This window comes from Colossoma macropomum, unplaced genomic scaffold (genome assembly GCF_904425465.1).
Source record: "Colossoma macropomum unplaced genomic scaffold, Colossoma_macropomum, whole genome shotgun sequence".
In the NCBI taxonomy this organism is placed as follows: domain Eukaryota; kingdom Metazoa; phylum Chordata; class Actinopteri; order Characiformes; family Serrasalmidae; genus Colossoma; species Colossoma macropomum.
In genome coordinates this window covers 4,596,858-4,620,599 of record NW_023494802.1, presented here as the reverse complement: position 1 = coordinate 4,620,599, position 23,742 = coordinate 4,596,858, and the positions used below count along the sequence as shown (strand labels likewise).

Here is a 23,742-nt window from a genome sequence, read left to right as displayed (position 1 = left end):
TCATTTTGACACAATGTAAAGGACAGCTGCTCTGCTCAAAAGAAAAAAAAATGGAGGTACCTTTTTTAAGACAGTGATGACATTGTTTTCCTCATTTTATCAAATAATATCCCTTATTTTGGCCAATATCCCTCCAATATCCCTCTATTTAAATATGAAATACACAATACACTTCAATACTGATGCAATATGCTTTAGAGATTATAATTCAACAGAGTTTTTGATTCTTATTAGCAAGTACACACTGTTTGATTCAGGTTTGAATGGTAAAAAATTGGAATCAGAATCAGAATCACTTTATTCCAAGTATGTTACACACACAGGGAATTTGTCTCAGTGAGTCACACATGTATGACATGTAACCAAACAGATCAGACAAGCATACAGACTGTTAACAAGTATTTCACTAAGGGAAATAAAAAAAATACAATAAATAGAATAATAAATAATAAAAAGCCATGGTAGAGCTGAAGAGATGTATGAGCGTCTGTACATATGCAGATAAGAATATCTATACATGGAAGGTCTGATGACATATAATATAAAACTATTATTTACAGAATATTACAGAATAATATGAGTATTTGCAGTAATTTATATCTGTACAGTTGTGCAACTATGCATTATGTTACAGAGGAGTTACAGTAATATAGTAAGGAGGTTTGTTGGTTCAGTTTAAGTTTAAAGTGTGACGTGTTCACTGTGGTTAATGAGCTACAGCTCTGGGAAAAAAGCTGTTAGCATGTCTGGCTGTGCTGGTTTTGATGGCCCTGAATGTTCTAACAGTGGGAAGTGGCTGGAAAAGGTGATGTCCTGGATGAGAGGGGTCAGCAAGTCTTCTTGTTATTTAACAATAAAAATTGTTATTTTTATTTTTTGACAATTAATGGTTATTATTGAAAATGATAGCAGAAAATAACTGAATGTGTTGATGTTTGGTTACACTTTGAAAAACATCTAATGTTGCTGCTGTGAGTGAGACAGATCATGGCTGAAGGAGTGTTTTTCTGCACACCAGTAGATGGCAGTGGTGAGCTCAACACAGGACCAGCAACTGCCAACTAATGTACAACAAATGGAGAAACAATTATATTAAATATATGTTGCTACTTGCTTTAAACTGTGTTGAATTGTTAACTAGTCTCAATTTCACTTGATTATGTGGTTTCCGACACTGTAAGACACTGTTTTCTATAAACATCTACTGAAGAACAGACAAAATTCAGGTATAACTGGTTGGTACTATTGTTTTGGCTAATTTTGTCCATTTGTGTAGATAACCGTATGTCATACAGTGTCAGAACCCACATAAGAAAAGCTATTTTAGATCACATGGTCAAGTATTATGCTAATTCTTGAGGTACTAGATTCCATTAGCCTACTTGTTAGCCACATTAGCCCTTTAGCTCCAGTGCAAAACTAAAGAAGTGAACAAGACAGATGTGTGAAATGTTCCGCTGTTTGGCGAGTGTTCGTCATGCTCCATAAAGGATGGTTTAAATCAGCAATGAACCCCTCAGGAGCAAAAATCAGCGTGCACAGGCTTGTAGGTTGATTTTGCAATCCACATATCCACACAGACCAAATTAGAAAAGGTACTCAAGCAGCCCCAAACCCTGTCCAAGCTCTTTGAGTGTGTAAGATTTGTTGACTAGTCAAAAACTTGCATGCAGAGCCTTAAATTGTGATCCCCTAAACAGTAGAACACTAATAATTTAATACACCCTGCTTAAAAAGGACCGTTAAAAAATGGTTTTGCTTTCTAATGGAACATGGTTTAATAGTCTCCAATAGAGGCCACTAGTTTCCTGTAGAATACCTACAGATCCCATTAGGAAACCATCAATTGCATTTAGAATCAGCAATTGGTCACCTGTTAAACCATTAGGTCCCTTTGAATTGTGATATCAACCCCAAAAAACCCAAAACACATTACAAAACCATGAACAAAAGAAACACTTAATGGTGTGGTTTTTTTTCATCAGGGCAGTATTGAAAAATCATAAAACAGTGTATGGAAATTTAATGTTTATATGCCACTCGCTCTCCTCATATACTATCTTACAGGTGCAGCCTATCAGAGTAAAGGGAGTGTAGAGGGCACTGGATTCTAGTTATGGACACACCCACGCTTAACTGACTGGAGTTTTTGTCTGAAGTCAGGTTTAAATTCCTGAGGTTGCGATCTTTGCGGCTTACGTTGGCAGAGGGCAGCACGACTGACCTTAAACTTTCATTTCTCTGAGCAAAACCAGTCTGCGCAGCACAGAATTGGAGCTGTGTAAAATAAATACCTTTTAACACATCAAAAATTGAATCCTGACATCATCACTTTAGTGGTCAGAGACTACCCTTCATTTATTTAACTTCCAGTAAAATGGAACCTTAACTTTCTCCTTCTTTATACAAGTGTTATTTTATATCTCATTTCCTCAGAAATACTTCCTGAAAATGAATAACTTGATTTATTGATCATTACATAAATGAAGGGTGGTCTGTGATTTTTGCACACTGAGCCAGTCACCTCAGACTATAAGCAACAGTACTAAGAAATGAGCAACAATTGCAAACTGCATTTTTGGTTGCAATACTGTTTACTGTAATTAGCTGAAAATCAGACTTCACTGACTGCTTTGCTGATCATTTTTGCAATACGGTCCTGCTAAGCTTTACTGACTTTGTTTTACATAATTGGAAAGACAATTATATCACATGATGAACTGTGAGAATAACACAAACTTCACCAACACAACCAGTTTTTCATGTGCCTTTATTGTTTCATATTGTTTTAATTCATACATCTGTTTAATTTACTCGAAGAGGACATTAGGTAATGTTCACACACTAGTTTTTCAGAGAAGACCCACGGGCCAACTACTCATCAGTCATATTATGTTAGGTCAGTTAAAAGATAGATTGTGTCACTGTTGATTTTCTGCTTGTCCTTCTAAACCAAAGAACATGGCACAAAATGAGATAAAAAAAAAAAAATTGATTTTAATTTAAATAAATAGAAATCAATGGGTTATCAAGAAGTAAATATAAGGATGGAAAACACATTCCAAACGCAGCTTCTATGAGAAAAAAATAAGTAAAACAAAAAAAAGGAACTTTAGTTTCCAGTCGTTTGAGTTACTCTCCAGGCACATAGACTTCACACATTTACCACACGGTGACATCACCACTCTTTCACAAGTAAACACAGACCAAGTTAAGACCATTACAAAGTGCAACAAAGAGGCTTGCCTTTTTCAGAGAAGATGTACGTGTAAGGTTTGTAGGTGAGTTTGGGTTTGAAAAGGCTCATGAGAAGACTGGTGATGTTATCATAATGGTCCAGTTTTAAGGCAAAGTTAAAGGGGAATTCCACCAAAATTCTAGAAGTTACAGAATTCTAGAAATTACAGTGAGTAAACAGGTTCTATAATTAAATTCGCTGCTCCACGTTGGTACAAGCATTTTAGCATTTTTCTTGCCGACACTTCTTGATTGTAAACAAAACATAAATGCATAGCCAATTGCAATGAGTGCATTTTAATATACAGACATTATAATAGGAGTTCGCTGGTTGAAAAATGAATGGTATAGTTTGTACATGGCGGCTGTATTACGAGAAGTCTCGCCCTTCAAAAAAAAAACCAGCCAATCATCTTATTGGTAATGGCATAAGTGGTGGGATATGGAGATGCACATGCGTAACAGCTAAGACACACTCTAGGGAAAAAACACTTTTTGTGCGTTATTTAAGCCAAACACTACAAAATATTTATGATATTTTTTATCAGATGTTACCAGTGATTTCAAATGTATTTACAGATTTTTCCTCATTCAAAGAGACAGGAGCCTGGTCTTTTTTGACTGGAACTAACCTCCTGTTAGGTGCTGCCACGAATGAACAGATTAGCAGGGCTATATGTAGGGAAACCCACACCAACAGTAATGCATGTATGATTGGAGTCAAACATCTCAAAACGGGAGAAGAAAAGTTTATTACCTAAAAGTTAAGACTAATTGTAATTTAATATGCCATTTTTAATTTAACTGGCTTATTTTGTGCTAAAAAAAGTAAATAGGCTAAAGACAACAAAGACAGCATGGGGCATATCAGCTTTCGAACCCACAGATGTGTTTAGTAGGCCTTATTATTTTTACCAGGCAAGCAGTAAATTCTTAAATGCAACCAATTCTAAACAACTTTCAAGCATTTGTACATCGCCAGGCCATTAGTTTACATCTAGCGTTTATTTTACCTGATGGACTACAACTACCATAAACACACAAACTTAACTTGTATAGCAGCTCACATGGCGATGTTGAGCATTTGACTTGGGCAGTGAGGAAATGTTGCATATCTCACGCATTGTGTGGTTATAGCTCACGAATAACTGACTATGAATAATTGAGTACAACTTCCATGAGCTTTGGGATTCGACAAAATATCTAAATGAAGATGTTCGTGCACGCATGAAGGCCTATTGTCTGAGTGTGACTGTGATCATTTTTGTATTTCAATGGTTTATTTTGTCCTAGCACATCCAACAACATTGTATAGCTCTGCTTAGACGCGGTTAGACGTTCCTTAACTTAAAACTTTGCCACTCTGGTGTGGTTCTCAGATTCTGACTGTTGCTAACAGATGAGACGTTTCATTGGTTATCTATTGGAGATATTCCTAGATGCTGTTAATCGCTCGCCGCAGTAGGAAAGATAACCCAAACGCATTGTACAGCACCAAAAAAGAAAAGCTCGGGTGGATAAATTCAAAAACATCTTGGCATTTTTAGCTAACTCATGCAAACTTTCAAAGACTAGCAACACTCCCATTTCAACAAGCATAACCGGAACCACAGAAGCATGGTGGTTGTAGTTTATAGTGTTTTCCAAGCTAGGCAAAATGACTAATCTTATATTTACAATATTACGGAAGATAAGAACAGAGAGCAAATACATTATGCAACTAAACTGACCAAGAAATGTCATATCTACAAGCATATTGAGGGTAAGTGCAGCTAATAAATTCAAATGATTTTCTGCAATGTAAGAAATCACTGCTGGACAACAGCCCAGCAATGTCTCCACATGATGTAATGGCGGCAGAAGAAACCAGTCTTTTCAGTGGAATTCCCCTTTAAGATCAGGCTGTGACAGATAACGAAACCCGCAGGTGCATCGCTTGGCTTTTGTGGAATGTATCTGAGTTTGCTGCTCAGCGATCCTACAAAACTACAGGAACTCAAAAAGATCGCCAAACAAATGTACTACTCTCATGTACAAACTACTCATTTGTGCAGTAAGCAACTTGCAACCTGTATCAGTCTTACAACCGTTCTGATGATGTAAACTCATACAAATAAATGGATATGGGAGAGAAAATTATGGGCATGAAGGAATGTCAGGTTGAGAAGGAGATGTTCAGCTATATTCCCTTTAGGTTGGACTGGAACACTGTGGCAGTGTTGTTAGAGGCATAGAAATCTCTCATTATAGACTGAGATACTAATTTTTTGGGATTAATCTGAATTATTAGCAAAATATTAAAAGGAATGTGATCAAACACCATCACTTACATGCCAAAACAGCACCTCCACAGCAGCTATTCATATTGCACAGGTACCATCTGTAGTTCATCTTTCTTTTAAGAAGTTTCCAGAATTGCACTGAAAAAAGTAATATGTTGAATGTACATAATTCCACATAAAATAAAAGAAAATAAAATGTCAGCACAATTTCATCTTTCAGTTTACTTACTTCTGGCAATAAGAATATTTAATATCCAGTAGTAGCATCTTCTATTCATGTGGAACTGATACAAACCATACATTTGAACTGAATTCAACTCATCACTTTTTCCAGTGCGCTTGCATTTGGAAAACTGGTTTTCCAGCCAACAGCAAGGGCACAGCCAAAGGATCTCTAATGGTCGGCGGTGACAAAGGAGTTTGTAGGGTGGAATAGGACACAAGAAGCTAAACGAAAATCTCTTGTAGTTGGCAACTAATTATAAACCCTGACAGTTCACAGTTTAAGTTCAGTTAAAGGTCTGCCAGTGAGGGAGGGATGCAGCACAGTCAAATCGACCACATCACAAAACAGAAAACCTCTAACTTTGCACCAAACGTGACTCCATTTCCATCTCCACTACTTCACATTTCACTTTCCTTCTACTAATTTTCATTCCTTTGTCTTACTGCCTCACTTACAATCACAGAAACACCCCCATGTGCTTATCACACTCTTTCTGATGGTTTTGCTTTTAAAGCAGGCTAATGCAATTACCTTAAAGGGGCACACCAGACAAACATCTACATCCGTTGTAAACATGCCTACTTGCCTCCCACAGCGGTGCCACAGGAACATCTAGAGTGAGATTTTCCAGTTTAAAGGCTAGAATAACAGCCTTCTGATGACGTATCTTGAAGGTACTTTTTAAAGACTGGGCTAGCCAGCTAATGCAGAAGAAAGCCAGACTGCTAACATTACTGCTAGGAAGATAAATATAACAATTGTATTTTTTATCCTCCAGTTCAGAGGTTTTCTTTATCAGTATGTGAGGGCTTCCAATGTTTATATGATGTTTTTACATAATGCATGCTGGGTACTGTAGTGAGAGGATACAAAACTGTGAATTCTGTCAAACTGATGAGGCTGAAGGGTGCGACGCTGTCCTAAAGAATATTACATAACATGACCAATAATCTTATTAAATAGGTCGGAATGCCCCTTTAATCATAACCACAACCATAACCCTAACTATAATGCGGCCTTCCACATATCAGACTCAAGCTGACATTGCAACACCAAACTCTCCTTGTTTATGCATCTTATTCTACAAACTTCACATTTTCATCTTCCTGGAGAACCCATTTTCATCAGTCACTATAGCTGGTCACAACAACAGCAAACATCTTTACAGCAGAGCGTGGTGGAAATGTGTGAAATCACAAACGCATGACTTTCTAGGAGTGTGAAGGCCAGAGCTCTACAGGGAAAAGTCAATGCCTAAGTGTTTAAATGTCAATGCTTCTGAAGATGGACAAGGATTCGTGTAACAATCTGCTAATCCTTCATTTTCCTGATTTCTGAAATGGTTAAAGGGGCACTCCAGCCATAATTAAAGATGTAACCATTGCTATATGTGTTGTGAAAATGCCCACTTCTCTCCTATATCATCATAGTCTCTAGAGCGAGATTTTCCAGATTAACAATAAAATCCCCCTTCTGATGATGTATCTGGAAGGTGGGAGGACTTTTTCAAACACTACATGCAGATAATTTTTTTAAAGCAGATAGCTCAGGTTACTGCTAGAAACATCTGTTTTTTTATTAGCCTCTACATCAGTGGACTTCTTTATCGCTAAGGGTTCCCAGTGGTTGCATGACATATTTATGTAATGCATGCTGGGTACTGCAATGAAAGAACATTGATGGATGAAGCCACTAGAAGGATACAAAATAATTTCTGTCAAACCAAGGAGGGTGAGGGATATATCGCTGTGCTAAAGAATATTACATAACGTGACAACATATTTACTGTTAGTTTTAAGCCGGAATGCCCTTTTAATGTAAGCTATAAACATTGCACGTTAAGTGTATTACATATTATAACATATGGACCATTGCAAGTGTTGAATAAAGTCTTAAAATTATAATTGTCATTTTATATGTGTCTACGAGAATGTGCTGCATATCAGCATTTCAGATAAGCCACTAAGGGGGGGGTCTGTATGCGGCAACGTCCAGTTCAAAAAACCATTTTAGGACAACCAAATATGTGAACTCTGCATCCATCCATAGCCGCCCAGCGCATTTCTCACCACGGTGCACTACGGAACGCTCAAACCACAAGGAACTAAACAAAGAAATGGAAATGGCAGAAATGTACAGCATGAAGAGTGCAGCGCAGACAGGCAGAAGATGAGAAAGGGAAAGTTGAAGAGAGAAGGCTAAGTGTTTGTGTCTGTGTCTGCATGTGTGAGGTGAAGGTAGAACTGGGTGGGCTACGGGGGTCCCAGGGTTCACAACAGCATTCTGTTCTACAGGGTCAAACTTCTATTCAGGCTCTGCCTGCTTTCTTTCTCTTCTGTCTTTTCCTCACTCCTTTACGTTTTCCAGAGATGACCCTGTGCCCCGCCCCGTCACTCAACCTCGTTCGACCTTTCACCCCCACGCACAGTGCGGTCCCCGCACCCTCACTGCTCGTCTTCCCCGAACACGTCATTCTGTTTCCGCTTCATGTTCTCAAAGTCAAAGTCAGTTCCCGTCATGCGCTTGTAGATATCCTTAATGTCGTTGCAGGTTGTCTCAAAGTGGGTGGTGGCGTCGTACGCTCTAGAGCAGAAAATCTAGGGAAGAGGCAGAACAAAGCACATGCTTGGTTACAATAAAGTGTTTACATTATCAGCAGGGCCTGACAGATGATAGTTTTGCCACTGATATCCAATATTGATATTTACAGAAGCTAAAAATCAGACAACTGATATCAGCCAGTGTAACTTAATATGGTCAGTATGGTCAAGACTCATTTGTCAGTTAAACTGATAAAGTCTAAAAGGGGAACTGCACAAAATTTAAAAAAATTCTGTATAATTAAAAAGTTAAACTGTAAACAACATCATTCAAAGAGGTGATGTGAAATGCTCTGCACTAGAAAAACTGAGTGAGAATTGTTCACAGTGGTGGTGACGTCTGAAGAGTTTAATGCCTCTTACATGAATTTTATTATTACATTATTACATGAAATGGCTCTGAATGCACTGCAATAGTTACGATAGTTTTGGATTTCATTTTCACCATGATTGTAAAGATGAACCATTTTACATCAAACCACTCATCACAACGATTGAATTATACAGTAAAAACAGGTGGAATTCCCCTTTAAATAATACAAATATTGTGGTGATGGACCTGTTTTGTTGGTTTCATTAAGAGCAGTCACTGACACACATACACACACACACACACACACACACACATATAGCTATTTTTTGCCAATAAATCCATGGAAGCTTAGTATTGTCTGTATTGGTTGCGCAATATATAAATCAGGCCTTAGTAAAGCAAACACACTCTAATAGTGTTACGGAAAGCATAATACTGTACAAAAATATAATAAGTATGATACTGCAGATGTCTCTGGGGCATTAAGAGGAATTCCATCAAATTTCTAAATTTCCATATAATTCATACACTGAGATGTAAACAAAGTCATTTAGAGGCCTCTCTGGTGGAAACGTGTAATTGCACGCAGCAGCATGTGGAAGAACATTTTGTAACGTTGATTCTGCTTCTGACCCCTTCCCCAAGAGGATGAAGCTGATGATTGCGAGCCCGTTCAAAAACTCTTGGTGAAGGACGTGTCTTCTGAGAATGTGAGTGAATTATCCACCATTATCATCATATCTTCATCAGTAAAATGTTGATTTTACATTTCAGATATTGAGCTGAACCTTCCTTTTGAGCCTGTGCGTGTGATGTGAACACTCTGATCCGATACCTCTGACTTTTAAATTATTTCAGGCTTTGCAGGGCGACTCGCAGTAGCGCATGTACACCATATTTCAGTGTGTTCTCTTTTCTCCTGACTCAGCAACTCTACTTCTTTCTGTTTTAGCAAAAAATCGTACATAGTGCTGGTTTTAAATATACACGTCTCAGAAGTCTGGCACCATTTCATGTAATAACTTTCTGTGAGGGAACTTTCTTTTAGAGGCCAGACGTCTTGATCAGTTTCTCTAGAACAGAGCATTTCAGATCAAAACACCCTGAATGACTTTGTTTACATCTGAATAATTTAATTATACAAATATTTTGAACAACTGATGGAGTTCCCCTTTCAAGAGCACCCCCATACAAATATGTCACAAAAATCCCAACACCACTCATAATGGATGAAAATTTGTTGGGGAATAATAGGCAAGCACTTAATATCTGCATCTGCAGATAAGATCAAGCTAACTACTTCCCTACCATTTATTCACTTTAGCCATGTCAGAACCTTTGTGTGAAACATATTAGAGATAAAAGTTTGTGCTGATATATAAATATAGTTGATACTAACCTATTTTAGTATTCCTCTCCACTGTGAACTGTTGTGTTACGTTATCATGGTAATCTATAATGTTTTTGTGCACAGATCTAAAACAGAACTGTGAATAGTGGCTCAGGTTATTGTATAACCTGGAACAATGAACACATCACATTCTGGCTTGTTCATTCACTTTTATGGTTCTCGCTAACGACGGTAGAACGGCGTCATAAACAAAATGATTCAGATAATGATTAATAAAGGGTGTGACACTGACCTGACTCTCTGATCCATCATCTGACGGCTCATACAGATCGCTGATGGCCACAAACCTGCAGAACCAACCAAACAGCACAATGTGTGAGAGAAACAGCAGAAATCCCTAAAGGCAATGTCACTTGACTCTCTCTGTGACCTAGTCTGGTTTATGAGTGTCCCCAGGAACCACAGGCTTTAGATACACTTCTTCAAGAACAGATCTCAACTTGTAATCAACCTTCTCAAAGTTTGGGGCCTGATCTGTGATCAGTTTTTGCCTTATATGTTCCAAAGAACATATATAAATACAGAAATAAAAAATAAAAATATATTTTAAAATATATATAGAAATTTATATGATTCAAATGTGTCAAAGGGGTGCATATGAATAAATTCAACACAGCTGCTCTCTTTGAGTTTACTTCTTTCAGTAAAAACTGTGAACACATTCATGTGCAACCAGCTGACACATGTGAGCACCCTTATTTTAGTGTGTTATATAGCCAGGAGGAAAGGACTCTAGATCAGCATCTCTGACATTTTGGACAAGATGTCAACAACATTTTAACAGTTAAAAGGCTATATTTAACAATTAACATTTTGTGACATGGGTTGTGCTTCAAACCTCTTCCCTGAGAAGAGATGATTACCAGCGCGCTGAAAGAATATTCAAAGAGAACTGGACAATATTAAATTTTATTTAATATCAAATATTGAATGAAACTTCCAAATACACCTTCTGGTGTTTAGTTTGTAATATTTCAATCTACAATATAAAGATTATTACTGAATAGCAACACACACTAATTTCACAAGTAGTTCCAAACTTGGTAGCGTAGTTACTAAATAACAAAACGTAAGATTAATGACTTAATAATATGCTTGTAGATTATAGTGTAGTACAGTGAAAACTACCCCAACTGTAGTCTGGATCCCAATTTAAAAGCAGTATCAACTGTAAAACATTTTTGTTGAACATTTAGATCAGATAGTATTTATGCATCATATTGAAAACTTCAGATCAAAGCCCAAAACCAAAAGAAAAGGTTTATTTTTATATGATGTACTTTTAAAATTAATGTTTTTAAAATTAACATAATAATGCTGATGATGCTTCAAAGGTGATAGGTGTTGGGAAAGAGAACTGACAGACCTAGAAGACTCATTTTAAACAGCTTGCTAAATAATTACAGTAAATTACTTATCGTTTTAAAGGTACACTATGTACGTTTTGGGGATTTGGACCTCTCTGTTGGAAATGTGTAACTGCATGCGACATGTGGAAGAACACTTTGTAACATGGGTTGTGCTTTGAACTCCTGAAAGGAGATGATTACCAGCGCGCTGAAAGAGTTTTCAAAGAGAACTCAATCAAAACTCGGTCAATTAAAAGTTGTAAAATTATGAAAATGTAATATATTTTGGTTTACCAAAGGCCTTTGAAGCTGAATTCCAGAGCCCTTCACTACAATGACGGAAACATCTCACTTTGGAACTTATGTGATTTATGTGTTTTCCATTTAGAATTTCGAATAAATTGGTTAATGCTAAAAGGCATGTCAGTTAAAGCCTGTATAGAACGCAGCAATGGACCACGTTTGTGTTTCACTGTCGATCTGCTGATGCACAAATTATTTAAACATAGCTGTGCAGAGCAGCGCAGTAGAGCGAAGAAAACAAACAGCTTTTTTTATAACTATTTCTTATTTTCATTATCATTCAGGTTATTTGTTAAGTGTTAGATTTTGATCTTTATTGATCTGTTTGATCTGCTTTTTTGGCCAACATTTTGGCTTTTTTTCTCTTTCAGCCAAAAACTGAACATTCTGAATGTGAATTTTATTAATCCATTCACTGTTGTTCACTGCAGTGAATGTAACACATTTGAACGAAAAACTTCTTTAATGAGGGAGAATGAAAGGGTAAAACACTGACTTCTGGTCTATGGGCTCCAGAAGCTCCAGAGCGGGTTGGATCTCAGCCTCAGGGTCACTGGTCTCCACTGTGGTGCTGGCTATGGCAATGTACTTGCCCTGAGCCGCCACATTATGAGCATATGAGATCATACACACATATATATCTAAAGAAGACAGAAACATAATTGTAAATTCTTGTTGATTTGTGTGAAAAAAATAAAAAATAAGAACAGATTCTTCAAATATAAATAACAGAATTAGATCACAGATTCATCATAAGCAGTAAAGCTGCACATTTTTGTAGAAATATTGAAGTGATAAAATAATGGAACAAAACAACATGAACCCAAGAGCAAAATTATGTTTTAGAAATGTACTGGGAAATACTTTTATTGCATTTTTCATAGAAAATTGTACATCAACAAACTAGGACCACCTTAGAAAAAGGTTCACTTGCAATTGGGTTTTGCTTTACAGCATTTTAAAATTTGTACATCATGAGAATTTCTCCCCTTCACAGTGGTCTAGGCCTGGCTGCATGGGGTCACTCACCAGAGTTGCGGTTCACTTGGTTCTGAGGGATGATGATCTGACAGGAGTTGGCATCATTGGTGTTCTTGATTGGATGGCTGAGAATACAGATGACGCGGATCACCTGACCAGCTTTGCGCACACGGTCCTGGACGTAACTGGGGTCGCAGATGAGCTGCTTGCAGCGAGCGACCTGATAGGTCAGAAAAGCACAAAACCATCAATCAACAAATCAAAATAAACAACTCCCGCAGGCGCATCCAGAAAAGAAGTGTTGTGTTCACTGCAGATGCTCTTGCCTTTCATATCCTACATTTTCACGTTATTTTACCCTGAGGGATAAACATATGTGGGTTTATTACCAAAAACAGTCACAGTCCATTTCTACACAATCATTTTCAAACGTCTAGAACTTGTTACTGTTCTATTAAAACTGATATATGAATATGATCTCTTTTCTGTTTGGCCGTCCTGCATTGTGCCTCATTCAAAATCAGTCCTTGCTGAAACACTCCTTTTAACTTCAGTGTGAATGGGCCGGGCTAAACTGCTGTAGACTAAATAGGTGAATAAATATGTAAATGTGTTGGTTTTCATGACATCACAAAACTACTGAATTCAAAACAGGAAGCTTAGTTTCCATACATGGACTTATGGACAGTGGAGTGAATGGTAAGTTTGGAAATTTTTACACTTACACATTTAAAAAAAAGTGAGGAAAAAAAATCAGTTTTCTATTATATGTGCTTTATCTAATTCAGCTTCATTTCTCCCTAATTGTAAACCTCTCTGTAACCCAAACCTTAATCTGAACCTGAAACCTAAACCTAAAACCAACCATAAACCTGGTCCTAATCTTAATCTTAATAGGCCACGACGTAGAAGACAGGGCTCCTGACTATGTTTACAACCACCTTTCACTAATTTTATGACAGTGGTTAACAACTTTCTCTGTTAACCCAGATTTAGATACGCAGTCTGTGATTAATGCTCCTGTGTGTGCACCTGAAAACAATACTTCATGGGAAATTGGAGTCTTGGGGCTTACTTCTCACAGAAAGAAAATGAAATCATATTACTTACAGTCATATGCCTAAGTCAAGTAAAAATAAGTTTACACATCCTCTATCAGGGAACACACTTAAATATGGCCTTTTTGATCATTTTAGGGCAGAATTTTCTTTGCTAACTTAAACAAAAAAAAACACTTTTGCACAAGCCACATTTTATGTTTTATTTTGCCAATTTGTTACATTCAGCATATAAACAGTAAATGTGTATTAAATTTTGCAGATGTGTGTTCTTTGTTGTTCACTTAGAAAATCAATAAAACACATCATTTGATTGGGGCACCCAAACTTTTGAATACAACAGAAAATATGTAAAAGCGATGTCACTGCCAATGTGTTAGTACTTGTTGGAATAATAATAGACTTCAATTCTTGACAAGTTTGTAGTATTTGTTTTCTTCTCTGAAAAGTGATATTTTTGACGTGACTGATGGCACAAAGATCACAAAATAAAGAAAAGGGACCCCAAAAAGGACCGAAGGGTTCCACCTCCAGCAGACTCTTGTCCCTTATTGGCCAGAAGCTCACCCTGATCGGACCAAGGGCTGTTTTTTGACCAGAAATTCAAAAGTCACGCCGTATGAGTTGTCATGGTGATGTAGTCCAGTAAAAGGTGTTTACCATCGTCAGACAGAAAATACAGGGTTGTGTGTCTCTTTGTACGTGTATGTATAGCACATTTGATGATTGATGTTTAAACTTTCACACATTTTTTCACGAGGGATTAAAGTTCTAAATGAACATATACGTTGATCTGCACAGAGGGATGGTGTTCTCAAAGGTAGGTGAACATGTTGACATGTTTCCTACTTTGGCAGCCACTTTGCGTCCACATTTTTTGCAAACAGGATATCCTCAAGGACAACCCCACGTTTGTTTTTGTGATATCCAAAGTAATCCCTTGTTTTTAATTTTAATCACTTTGTCAGGTAATGGAGAATTGTGATATCAGTCTTGCTTCTCTCTGCCATTTTCTCTGGTGAGATTCTCTGTTCGGTTGCATTTTTTCTTCAATACAGGTAATAAGCAAATGTATGCGGTATGATAACCATAAATTTTTATACCATGGTATACTGTGAAACCAGTATACTGTCCATAGCAAAGAATGTTCTCACTGGTAAGTAAGGATAGCAGGCACAGGCCTCACGTGCATTGGAGATGTAAATAAATGAATCTCAGTAACTGTACATTACCTCTCCTTCAGACTTCACCCCCACCACACGTCCATTCTCCATAACAATCTCATCCACTGGCTTGTTAAGCATGTAAGTTCCACCATAGATCGCACTTAATCTGAACAACAGACCGACAAAGGGTAAATATGGAGAAAACTTTTATTCTTAAACTGAGCAAGGAAATGTTTGTGTACTTGTCTGTGAGTGACCAAAAAACTGTGTGATTACCTGGCGAATCCCTGAGGCAGTTCTCCGAGCCCATACAGAGGATACAGATACGGGCTTTTCCCATAGCGAGCCAGTGATTCACTGTACAGCTTAATGCGGTTAATGGTCTCAAGACAAGGCTGATCCAGGTAACTGAAAGAAGGGGAAAGAGAGAAAGCTTAAAGAAGTGGTTCAAATTTATAGATTTCCCCCCTTACCCTAGGGCTGTGCCTGGCGACGGTTAATCAAGTTGCCTTGGTAACAGAGCCACTGATGATAAAAACTCATTCGTTACCATTGAAAAAAGAGTGTTTATTTATTGATTTATTTTGTGCAAGCCACAGCAAGACAGCAGAATTGTCATACATAAACATAACTGAACTGAACTTTTAAATATTGATGTGATATCAATTAATATCACATTTACTATACCAAACATAAGTGAGATGGTTGCAGAAAATCAGCTGTGCTGGTTAAACACTCTCTCTGCTGAGGTCAGATATCATGCCTGTACAAAAGACCGCCTCTGTGGAGCAGTGAACATTTTAGGACATCCTCAGACCACAGCATCAGGTTTCAGACTGAAAAACAATCTCAGGCTTGGGAAAAACACAAGTAAAGGCAAGTCTCGGGGAAAGGGGTCATTTCAAAGAGCCTCAATCGAAATGACTTCAGAGGAGAAGGTGAAGGGCTAAGCTAAGCTAAGCAGCCACAAACTCTTAGACGGTTCTTTCTTACTAGAATGATTACAGTTTTGTGGCCAAATTATAGATGATTGTACACTACAACCACAACTTTTACTGAACTGTGCTTTATTATGTTTTTAATTTGACAAAGATTAAGACTCAACTCACATGATATCACTGTGTTTACTCCCATGAAGGCCAGTGTAAGAGACTGTTGGAAAAATTACAGGACGACACAATACAGCTAAGGCATGAAAAATAACCTCCGCACCCCCCCAGCCTGGTTTAACCACTTAATACAGTTCTTTCCCACACGGTAATACTAAGAGGAATCTGTTAGCAGCACAGGCCTACTTACCCTAAACGTGGTCAAACAGCAAAGACATGTTTGCTATTGACTATTCCTGCTTCTATTTACTGTTGAACTGTTGAAAATGGTTCTATGTATCACCAAAAAGAGTTCTTCTACTGTTACAAGCTTGACTTAACAATACAAAATTCTTTTTTGGCGCTACATAGAGCCATTTTAAAAATGGTTATTTAAAGAACCATATACAACACACCCCCATCAATCTAAAGAAACATTTTACCTGGCTAAGAACCACTTCAGCAAGAAATGGTTCTATATAGAACTCATTGTTCTAAACAGAACCAGTGTGTTTACTAAAGGGCCTTTACAATCCTTGAAGAACCATCTTTTTAAGTGTGTATGTAAGTCTTTCATTACTGATAAACCTATAGAAACCTTTGCAAAACCTAATACCAAAAAGTGACCATTGTCATAGAGGCTGCTTTTGTCTATTTCACTGTCATATAACCTCAGCAAGTGTTATGACAAATGGAGCTTGTTGGTTAGTTATATAGATTTTTTATCTATCTTTTTTATCTAATTTAATTTTAATTCTATCTCATGCCAATGATTCTGCATGATTTAATCATTAAGATGTAAACAAAGTCATTCAGCGTAGTTTAATGTGATATACTCCACAGAATCTACAGTCAGAATCAAATGTACAGCACCAGAATTGTTTAAAGCAGAGGGAAGAGTTCAATAACTCATATTTATGTTGTGTTCCTTTTACCACCACTGCAAAGACATTTCCCTACAATGAATCACATCACATCAAATCCATCTGAAAGACTTACAAATTGTTTACATTTCAACAACTGAACTATGCAGAAAGTTTAAAATAATTTGCCACAATTTCCCTTTAATCTATAATGATCAGCGGTGACTTTGTGAGTCAAGCATTGTCTCTTTCTTATTAATATTTTTTTTTGCACTGTTTCACTTACTCGTCTGTCCTATAGAGGGCCAAAGCGTGGCCTGTGAAATCGATCACATCTTGTCCCAGGTCAAACTTCTTATACACGTCTCGCATGGTGGTGGTTTTAGGGTCCACTCCCTCAAAGGTTTTGGGGTCATTCTCGTCAAAGTTGGCCACAAAAACCAGAAACTTCCGGAACCGTCTTTTCTCAAACATGCCCATCAGATCTGCACACAGACAGAAACAGAACAGCAAAGCGAGGCATTTAATGAAACGGGTTTTGTAATGATGGTTAAAAAGAAACAATGGAGGAATGAGTCTTCAGTAGCCCACGTTACCGGATAGCAGCAAAAGCCTAAAAGACTGACTGGCAAATTCTGCTGTTTGATAATTAGCAGCTCACTAAGTATTATACAAGACATTATATAAGAGCGTAATTATGTATGCCAGCCGAAAAAGAAAAGCCTATGTGCTTCTGTGAAAATAACTGCTGCATGTGTAGTCAGGCATGTTCTATGAAAAACATGCAGGTCCAGCTATTACTGAGAAATGTTATTGCCATGTTATTACTGTGGCATTGTAAGTGGCAAATAAATAGAGACAAGAAAAAGTAAAATATATTTTGAATAATGGACTGAAAATTGTAACAGTTTTGCCTGAACTGCCCAGCCCTAATCTTTAGATGTGAAAGTGAATATAATTTAAGGGGTCAGACTCACTGGAAGCAAGGGCCTCTGATTCTGTAGAGGGCACCTTGTAGATCTTCCCTCCTTTATACACAAAACTGCCCTCCACCACCTTAAAGTCCAGATAGCGAGTCACTTCTGTGTACAGCAGCATCTTCACCAGCTGGCCTGCAGGAACACAGAGATACAAACGTGCATAAAAAAAGAAAGAAAAGATGAAATTTATTTTTTTCGCAGTTTTGTCTTGTTTGACAGGAAAATTTAAGCAAAAAAAGATAGAAGTGTAGATAAAAAACGGTAAATTTAATTGCTTATGTAATTATGTAAATAATTGTGTAATTACATTTAAATTAGAAGGTTCCTTCATAATGAAAAGACACTGATGTAATTAAAACCTCATGTATATAAAGCATTTTTCTTTTTACGCACACAATGAGTAATACAAAGACATAAACCCACTGACCATTGGCCATGAGGAATTTGGGGATGAGGTCGACATTCCAGTCCCTTCCTCTGCCCATGGACTCTGGCGGACTGTCCGGCAGGCCAAAGCGCTTGTAGAGCTGTGGTTAGGCAAACAAAACAAATCTTTTAAACAAATCTGACCCCTCAAAGCTACGAGAGACTAAACCAGGCTTTGAGCCAAACCAGAGGCCAGGCAGCAGGGATGGTGGACCATTCTTCTGGCACCGACTCAAGCAGCCTGCATGATATCACTGCTTTCTACCTGATTGTGTCCTCACAGCAAACATAAAAACACTCCAGTGACTTTTCAGAGTGATCAATGACAACCTGTACTTAGCATTAATGATAGCAATAACCCACAAGATGCCACAGTTAAGGGGTATTGTTAGGCAGATTAAGGGGCTTTGATTGAACAGAGACAGAATAATATGTGACCTTGCACTACTGTTCAATAAATAGGTTAATTTGTTTCAATGAACAATTCTTCTGCTTAAGAATGTACAACCCCATTTCTAAAAAAGTTGGGATGCTGTGCAGAATGTAAATAAAAATAGGATGCAATAATATGCAAATCATGTAAACCATATTTTTAAAGGAAAATACTACAAAGACAACAGATCAAATGTTGAAATTTTATTGTTTTTTAGAAAAATATTTTGTATTTGATGCCAAAAACACATTCCAAAAAAGTTGGGCTTGTTTACCACTGTGTTTCATCACCTCTTCTCTTAAAACTCTGTAAGCATTTGGGAACTGAGGAGACTAATTGCTGAAGTAAATGTTTTCCATTCTTGTTTAATATAGGATTTCAGCTGCTCAACAGTTCGGGGTCTACTTTGTCGTATTTTTCATTTCGTAATGCCCCAAATATTTTCAGTGGGTGACAGGTTTGGACTGCAGGCAGGTCAGTTTAGCACCCGGACTCTTATAATATGGAGCAATGCTGTTGCAATACATGCAGAATAAGGTTTGACATTGTCTTGCTGAAATAAGCAAGGCCTTCCCTGAAAAAGACGTCTGGATGGCAGCATATATTGCCAAAACATATATATATAATTCCGCATTAATGGTGCCTTCACAGATACCCATACCATGTACACTAATGCACCCCAATACAATCATGAATACTGGCTTTTGAACTGTGCCCTGACAACAAGCTGGATGGTCTTTAGCCCAGAGGACACAGTGTCCATGATGTCCAAAAAGAATTTCAAATGTTGATTCGTCGCACCTCAGAACACTTTTCCACTTCACCTCAGTCCTTTTTAAATGAGCTCAGGCCCAGAGAAGGTGGCAGCATTTCTGAATCCTGTTTATATATGGCTTCTTCTTGGTGTTTTAGAGTTTTAACTTGGATTTGTGGATGCAGTGATGAACTGTTTTCACAGACAGTGGTTTTCAGAAGTGTTTCTGAGCCCATGCAGTGATTTCCACTACAGAATCAAGTCTGTTTTTAAAGCAGTGCCGTCTGAGGGCCCAAAGATCACAGCCAGCATACGCTGGTTTTCAGCCTTGTCCCTTAAATACCAAGAAATAGGTTTCTCCAGATTCTCTGAACCTTTCAATGTTATTATGTACCGTAGATGATGAAAAGCCGAAGTTTTTTTGCTATCTTACATTGAGAAACGTTATTCTTGAATTATTGCACTATTTGCCTGAGTGGTGAACCCCTCTTCATCTTTAATTCTGAAAGACTCAGCCTCACTGGGATGCTTTTTTATACCCAATCATGTTACTGACCTGTTACCAATTAACCACCAGGTGTTTTTGTTAGCATTACACATCTTTACCAGCCTTTTGCTGCCGCCATTTTAACTTTTTTGGTTCGTGTTGTTGACATCAAATTCAAAATGGGCATATATATTTTTAAAAAACAATACAATTTCTCAGTTTCAACATAATTTATATTTTCAATATAAATAAATGATTTGCACATCATTGCATTTTGTTTTTATTTACATTTTGCACAGCATCTCAACTTTTTTGGAAATGGGGTTGTAGTTTATTCAGGGAGAATTCAAGTTGTCTGCATATTTATATTATTAAGATGTAAATAAAGTCATTCAGAGTGGGTCTATGTGCTATTATACAAAAAAACAGACCTATAAAGACATTATTTTATGGTAGTTTAGAGATAAGATCTGGGCTTAAAGCATATTTTTCAAAATCCTTTCATGATGGAGGGGTACATGCAGGGCGATACCATCATCAATTTTTACAGATAAAAATGTAAAAATATATGTAGGTTCACTGGAGGTTTTGGATAGTAAATTAAATTGTGATGTGTGTTGTAGACATCACAACCCCTGGTTCCTATCACCACAACTGTAAAGAAACCAGATTCAGTGAGTCTCTTTAGTGATTAAAGTCTACTCTTTAGAAGACTTTCAACAAATTTAAAAACAGTTTTATAACCAGAAGTATTGGTTAAAAGAATTAAATCAAATTTTCGTTAAAAATCTGATATTAGTATTTGCATTGGTAGAGCGTATTTCTGTTTTATGGTTTGTTTTTTTTTGGTTTGAATACATTCTGGAATATAGTCTGAATCTATATCTGTCACAAAATTACAATACTTTCAATTCCACTCCACCTTCTTTGGGCGTTAATGATGCTTGTGGGTTATTTACCGGTTGTTTACTGTAAAATAGCTTGGATGTGTTTTGTGTACATACCTCCTCCAGTGGTGTGATGGAGGAGCTCTCCCCGCCATAATAAGGGTTCCTGTCCATGTGCAAAACCTTCTTTCCATTCACGGACATGATCCCAGACAGGATGCACTCCTAAACACATGCACACACAAAGAAATCATCAATACTTCATTTAACAGCTTAACATTCACAGACTTCCACCTAAGGTAACCTAAGGTTTATTGTTCAGCAATTATATGGAAATTATGAAAATAATTAATTTTACAATAAGTTAGGAGTGAGTAATAGAAGTGTGGACGAACTTATATATCTGTGAATAATAATAATAATAATAATAATAATAATAATATCATCATCTATATAGCATTAATTAGCAATCCTCTCAGTGCTTTACTAAAGAAGACTATCAACACATTAGAAAAGATAAATTCTACTATAGAACTACAGAAGAAAAAAGGGACTAAATGCATATTTGAGGGTAAAGGTAACACGTTCAGCACCCTCAGGTGGGACAGCACCAAAATATGTGTTCTAATGTCAGATTCATAACAGAGAAGCCATGTTAGAGGGAAGAAATCAAGATAGAGGAACTTGGGGAAGTACCCTGCACTGCGCAGCCAGCACAGAATGGCTCCCAAACGCACACAGATCAGCTGGCAAACGCTGCGAAGAGAGGTGCACCCTGGGATACGGCCAGTCCCCCAGAACCCCACCCTTGGAAATGCATGTGTACAGCAAAGCTGCCAGATTTCTCCACTGCTACCCTGCAATCTAAAGCTCATGTCCTATAATTGGTCCTGGCTTTTGCACACAAGCTAGGGCAAAAACTACAACAACATACACTGTCTTCCTCGTGTTGATTAATCATAAGTTTATAATTACTGCTGACTAATGTTACTCTTCCACAATGTGATGCACCATGTTAAGAAAGAGGATCTTCAAATGGGGAGACTGGCTGTATATTTTCACATTTTCCTCCATAAGTCATAAACTACATCAAATATACAAGTCACCTTTTGATATGCAAAGCATATATGTGCACTAAATAATCCCATTAATCCATTTTCAATCAGAAGGGCAAGACAAGAGCACAACACTCAATTAAATGCAGCTGAATCACAGCACAGGCTTTTTGTTACAACACAGCAAAAGGACAATAGAGCCTAATATTAAATACAACAGTGTCTTTGGCACCATAAATGAAGGCTATTGTGCAGCTGTGGGAATATACTACGTACAGACAGGGCTTATTTCATTCAGCTAACTGCAGAGAAAAATAAAGGGCGTGTTAAAGGGCCTCAGCAGCACCACGTAGCATCCATCCTCAATAGAAAGAGCTAGGCCTAACGTCAATGCAGCACCAAGAAGGCAATTTAATACGAAAATGCAAGCAAAAAATGCCAAAATGTCAAATGCAGTAGTGCTAGAAGTCGAGGCCCTGCATGAAAAAATGAATGACTCTCATTCATAGTTTCTATGTTGACATAAAAGGCCGTCAGAAATCAATAGCAGCCACGCACCGTGTATCAATCTCGCCCAAGGCTTGTGTTTGTGTAGGAGAGAGCTGAAGTTTCCAGCATCTGCATTAGTGTCGACATTACATAATGCATGGCTAGCAGAAAAAACAGACGTGGCTGAAGTTGGCTTCCTATTCGCCAGCTTCTGTTCGAATTTTCCCGTTCCACCTTAAATGGTGCAGCAGTCACAGGCGCCTCAGGCACTAGAATGTAACTGCTGCACTATTTAAGGTGGAACGGGAAAATTCGAACAAGAAGCTGACTTCAGCTTCGTACTTAAGGACACTATTTCACGTAGCACGCACGTTTGTTTTCAACACATTTCGCTAGTTTTCTTAAGACCAACTGTTTTTTTCCCCTTACCGTCAGTCCAGTGCCCAAAACGATCACATCATATTCCTCATCCATTATGAACTGTCTTCCTGTCCTCTGCAAGAAAGTGTCGAAGGCTGAATGAGACACCTCAGCAAATTTCGGGGCAGGTCAGATCCAAGGTGTCCTACCTTAATTCGCGTCAGCTGAACGTTTTAAGCTCTGTTTTTAAAAAAAGAAATATTTAAAGCGTTATTTCGCTCGGACTCGTCGTCGTGTAACGGCGTTGCTCCCAACGCAGATCCTTCCGCGTCGACAAATAGGGCGCCGCCCTAATTCCCCCTCCCTCCCTGCGGAGTCCCTTCATCCTGACTCGGCGAGTGTTTATGTGTTTACGTGAATATTTATATATTTTTTTTTCTTTAAACAAAATGTATTAAAAGAGGACAAATCATCTATCATGGTGCAATGAACGTTGTAGTACTATTAGCACTGCTGTTTTTGACTAGCAAATTGTTCATTTTCCTTCTTTTTTGTGAGTCATGTGACGTGATCACGTCACTCCGCTGCTGCGGCTGACTGGAGACCTGAACATGAACCACTACCTTTCACCTGCTGAACTCACTGAAGCTCGTGCACCCAAGCAAGAAAACAGTGAAGATTATGTATAACTGATGTTTTTATTTGGTTATTTGTTAGTATTAGTATCATGATGGAACTAATGATGGTTAAGAGTGTTATTATTGTTGTTCATGTTGTTATAACATGATATTGATGATGATGATGATGAAGATGATGATGATGATGATGATGATTATTATTATTATTATTATTATTATTATTATTATTATTATTATTATTATTATTATCATAGGCCCCCTCTTTTTTTTTTTACCATGTTATACATTTTACATTCTCACATGTTCTTTACCCTAGGCGTCCTAAATTCTGGATTTTTTAAATAGTTATTTTTAAT

General features: G+C 37.6%; 1 protein-coding gene across 1 annotated transcript; it reads right to left on the bottom strand.

The window, feature by feature from the left end:
- Positions 1-2,753: 2,753 nt before the first annotated feature.
- Positions 2,754-22,862, bottom strand: LOC118822138 (rab GDP dissociation inhibitor alpha). Its single transcript, XM_036591014.1, has 11 exons — positions 22,818-22,862; positions 20,962-21,069; positions 18,285-18,384; positions 17,855-17,989; positions 17,164-17,362; positions 15,203-15,334; positions 14,993-15,092; positions 12,751-12,922; positions 12,218-12,362; positions 10,302-10,356; positions 2,754-8,342 (listed from the first exon to the last, which is right to left on the bottom strand). Exons 1-11 carry the CDS (start codon positions 22,860-22,862, stop codon positions 8,190-8,192), a joined length of 1,344 nt encoding a protein of 447 aa, XP_036446907.1. The 3' UTR covers positions 2,754-8,189.
- Positions 22,863-23,742: the final 880 nt, after the last annotated feature.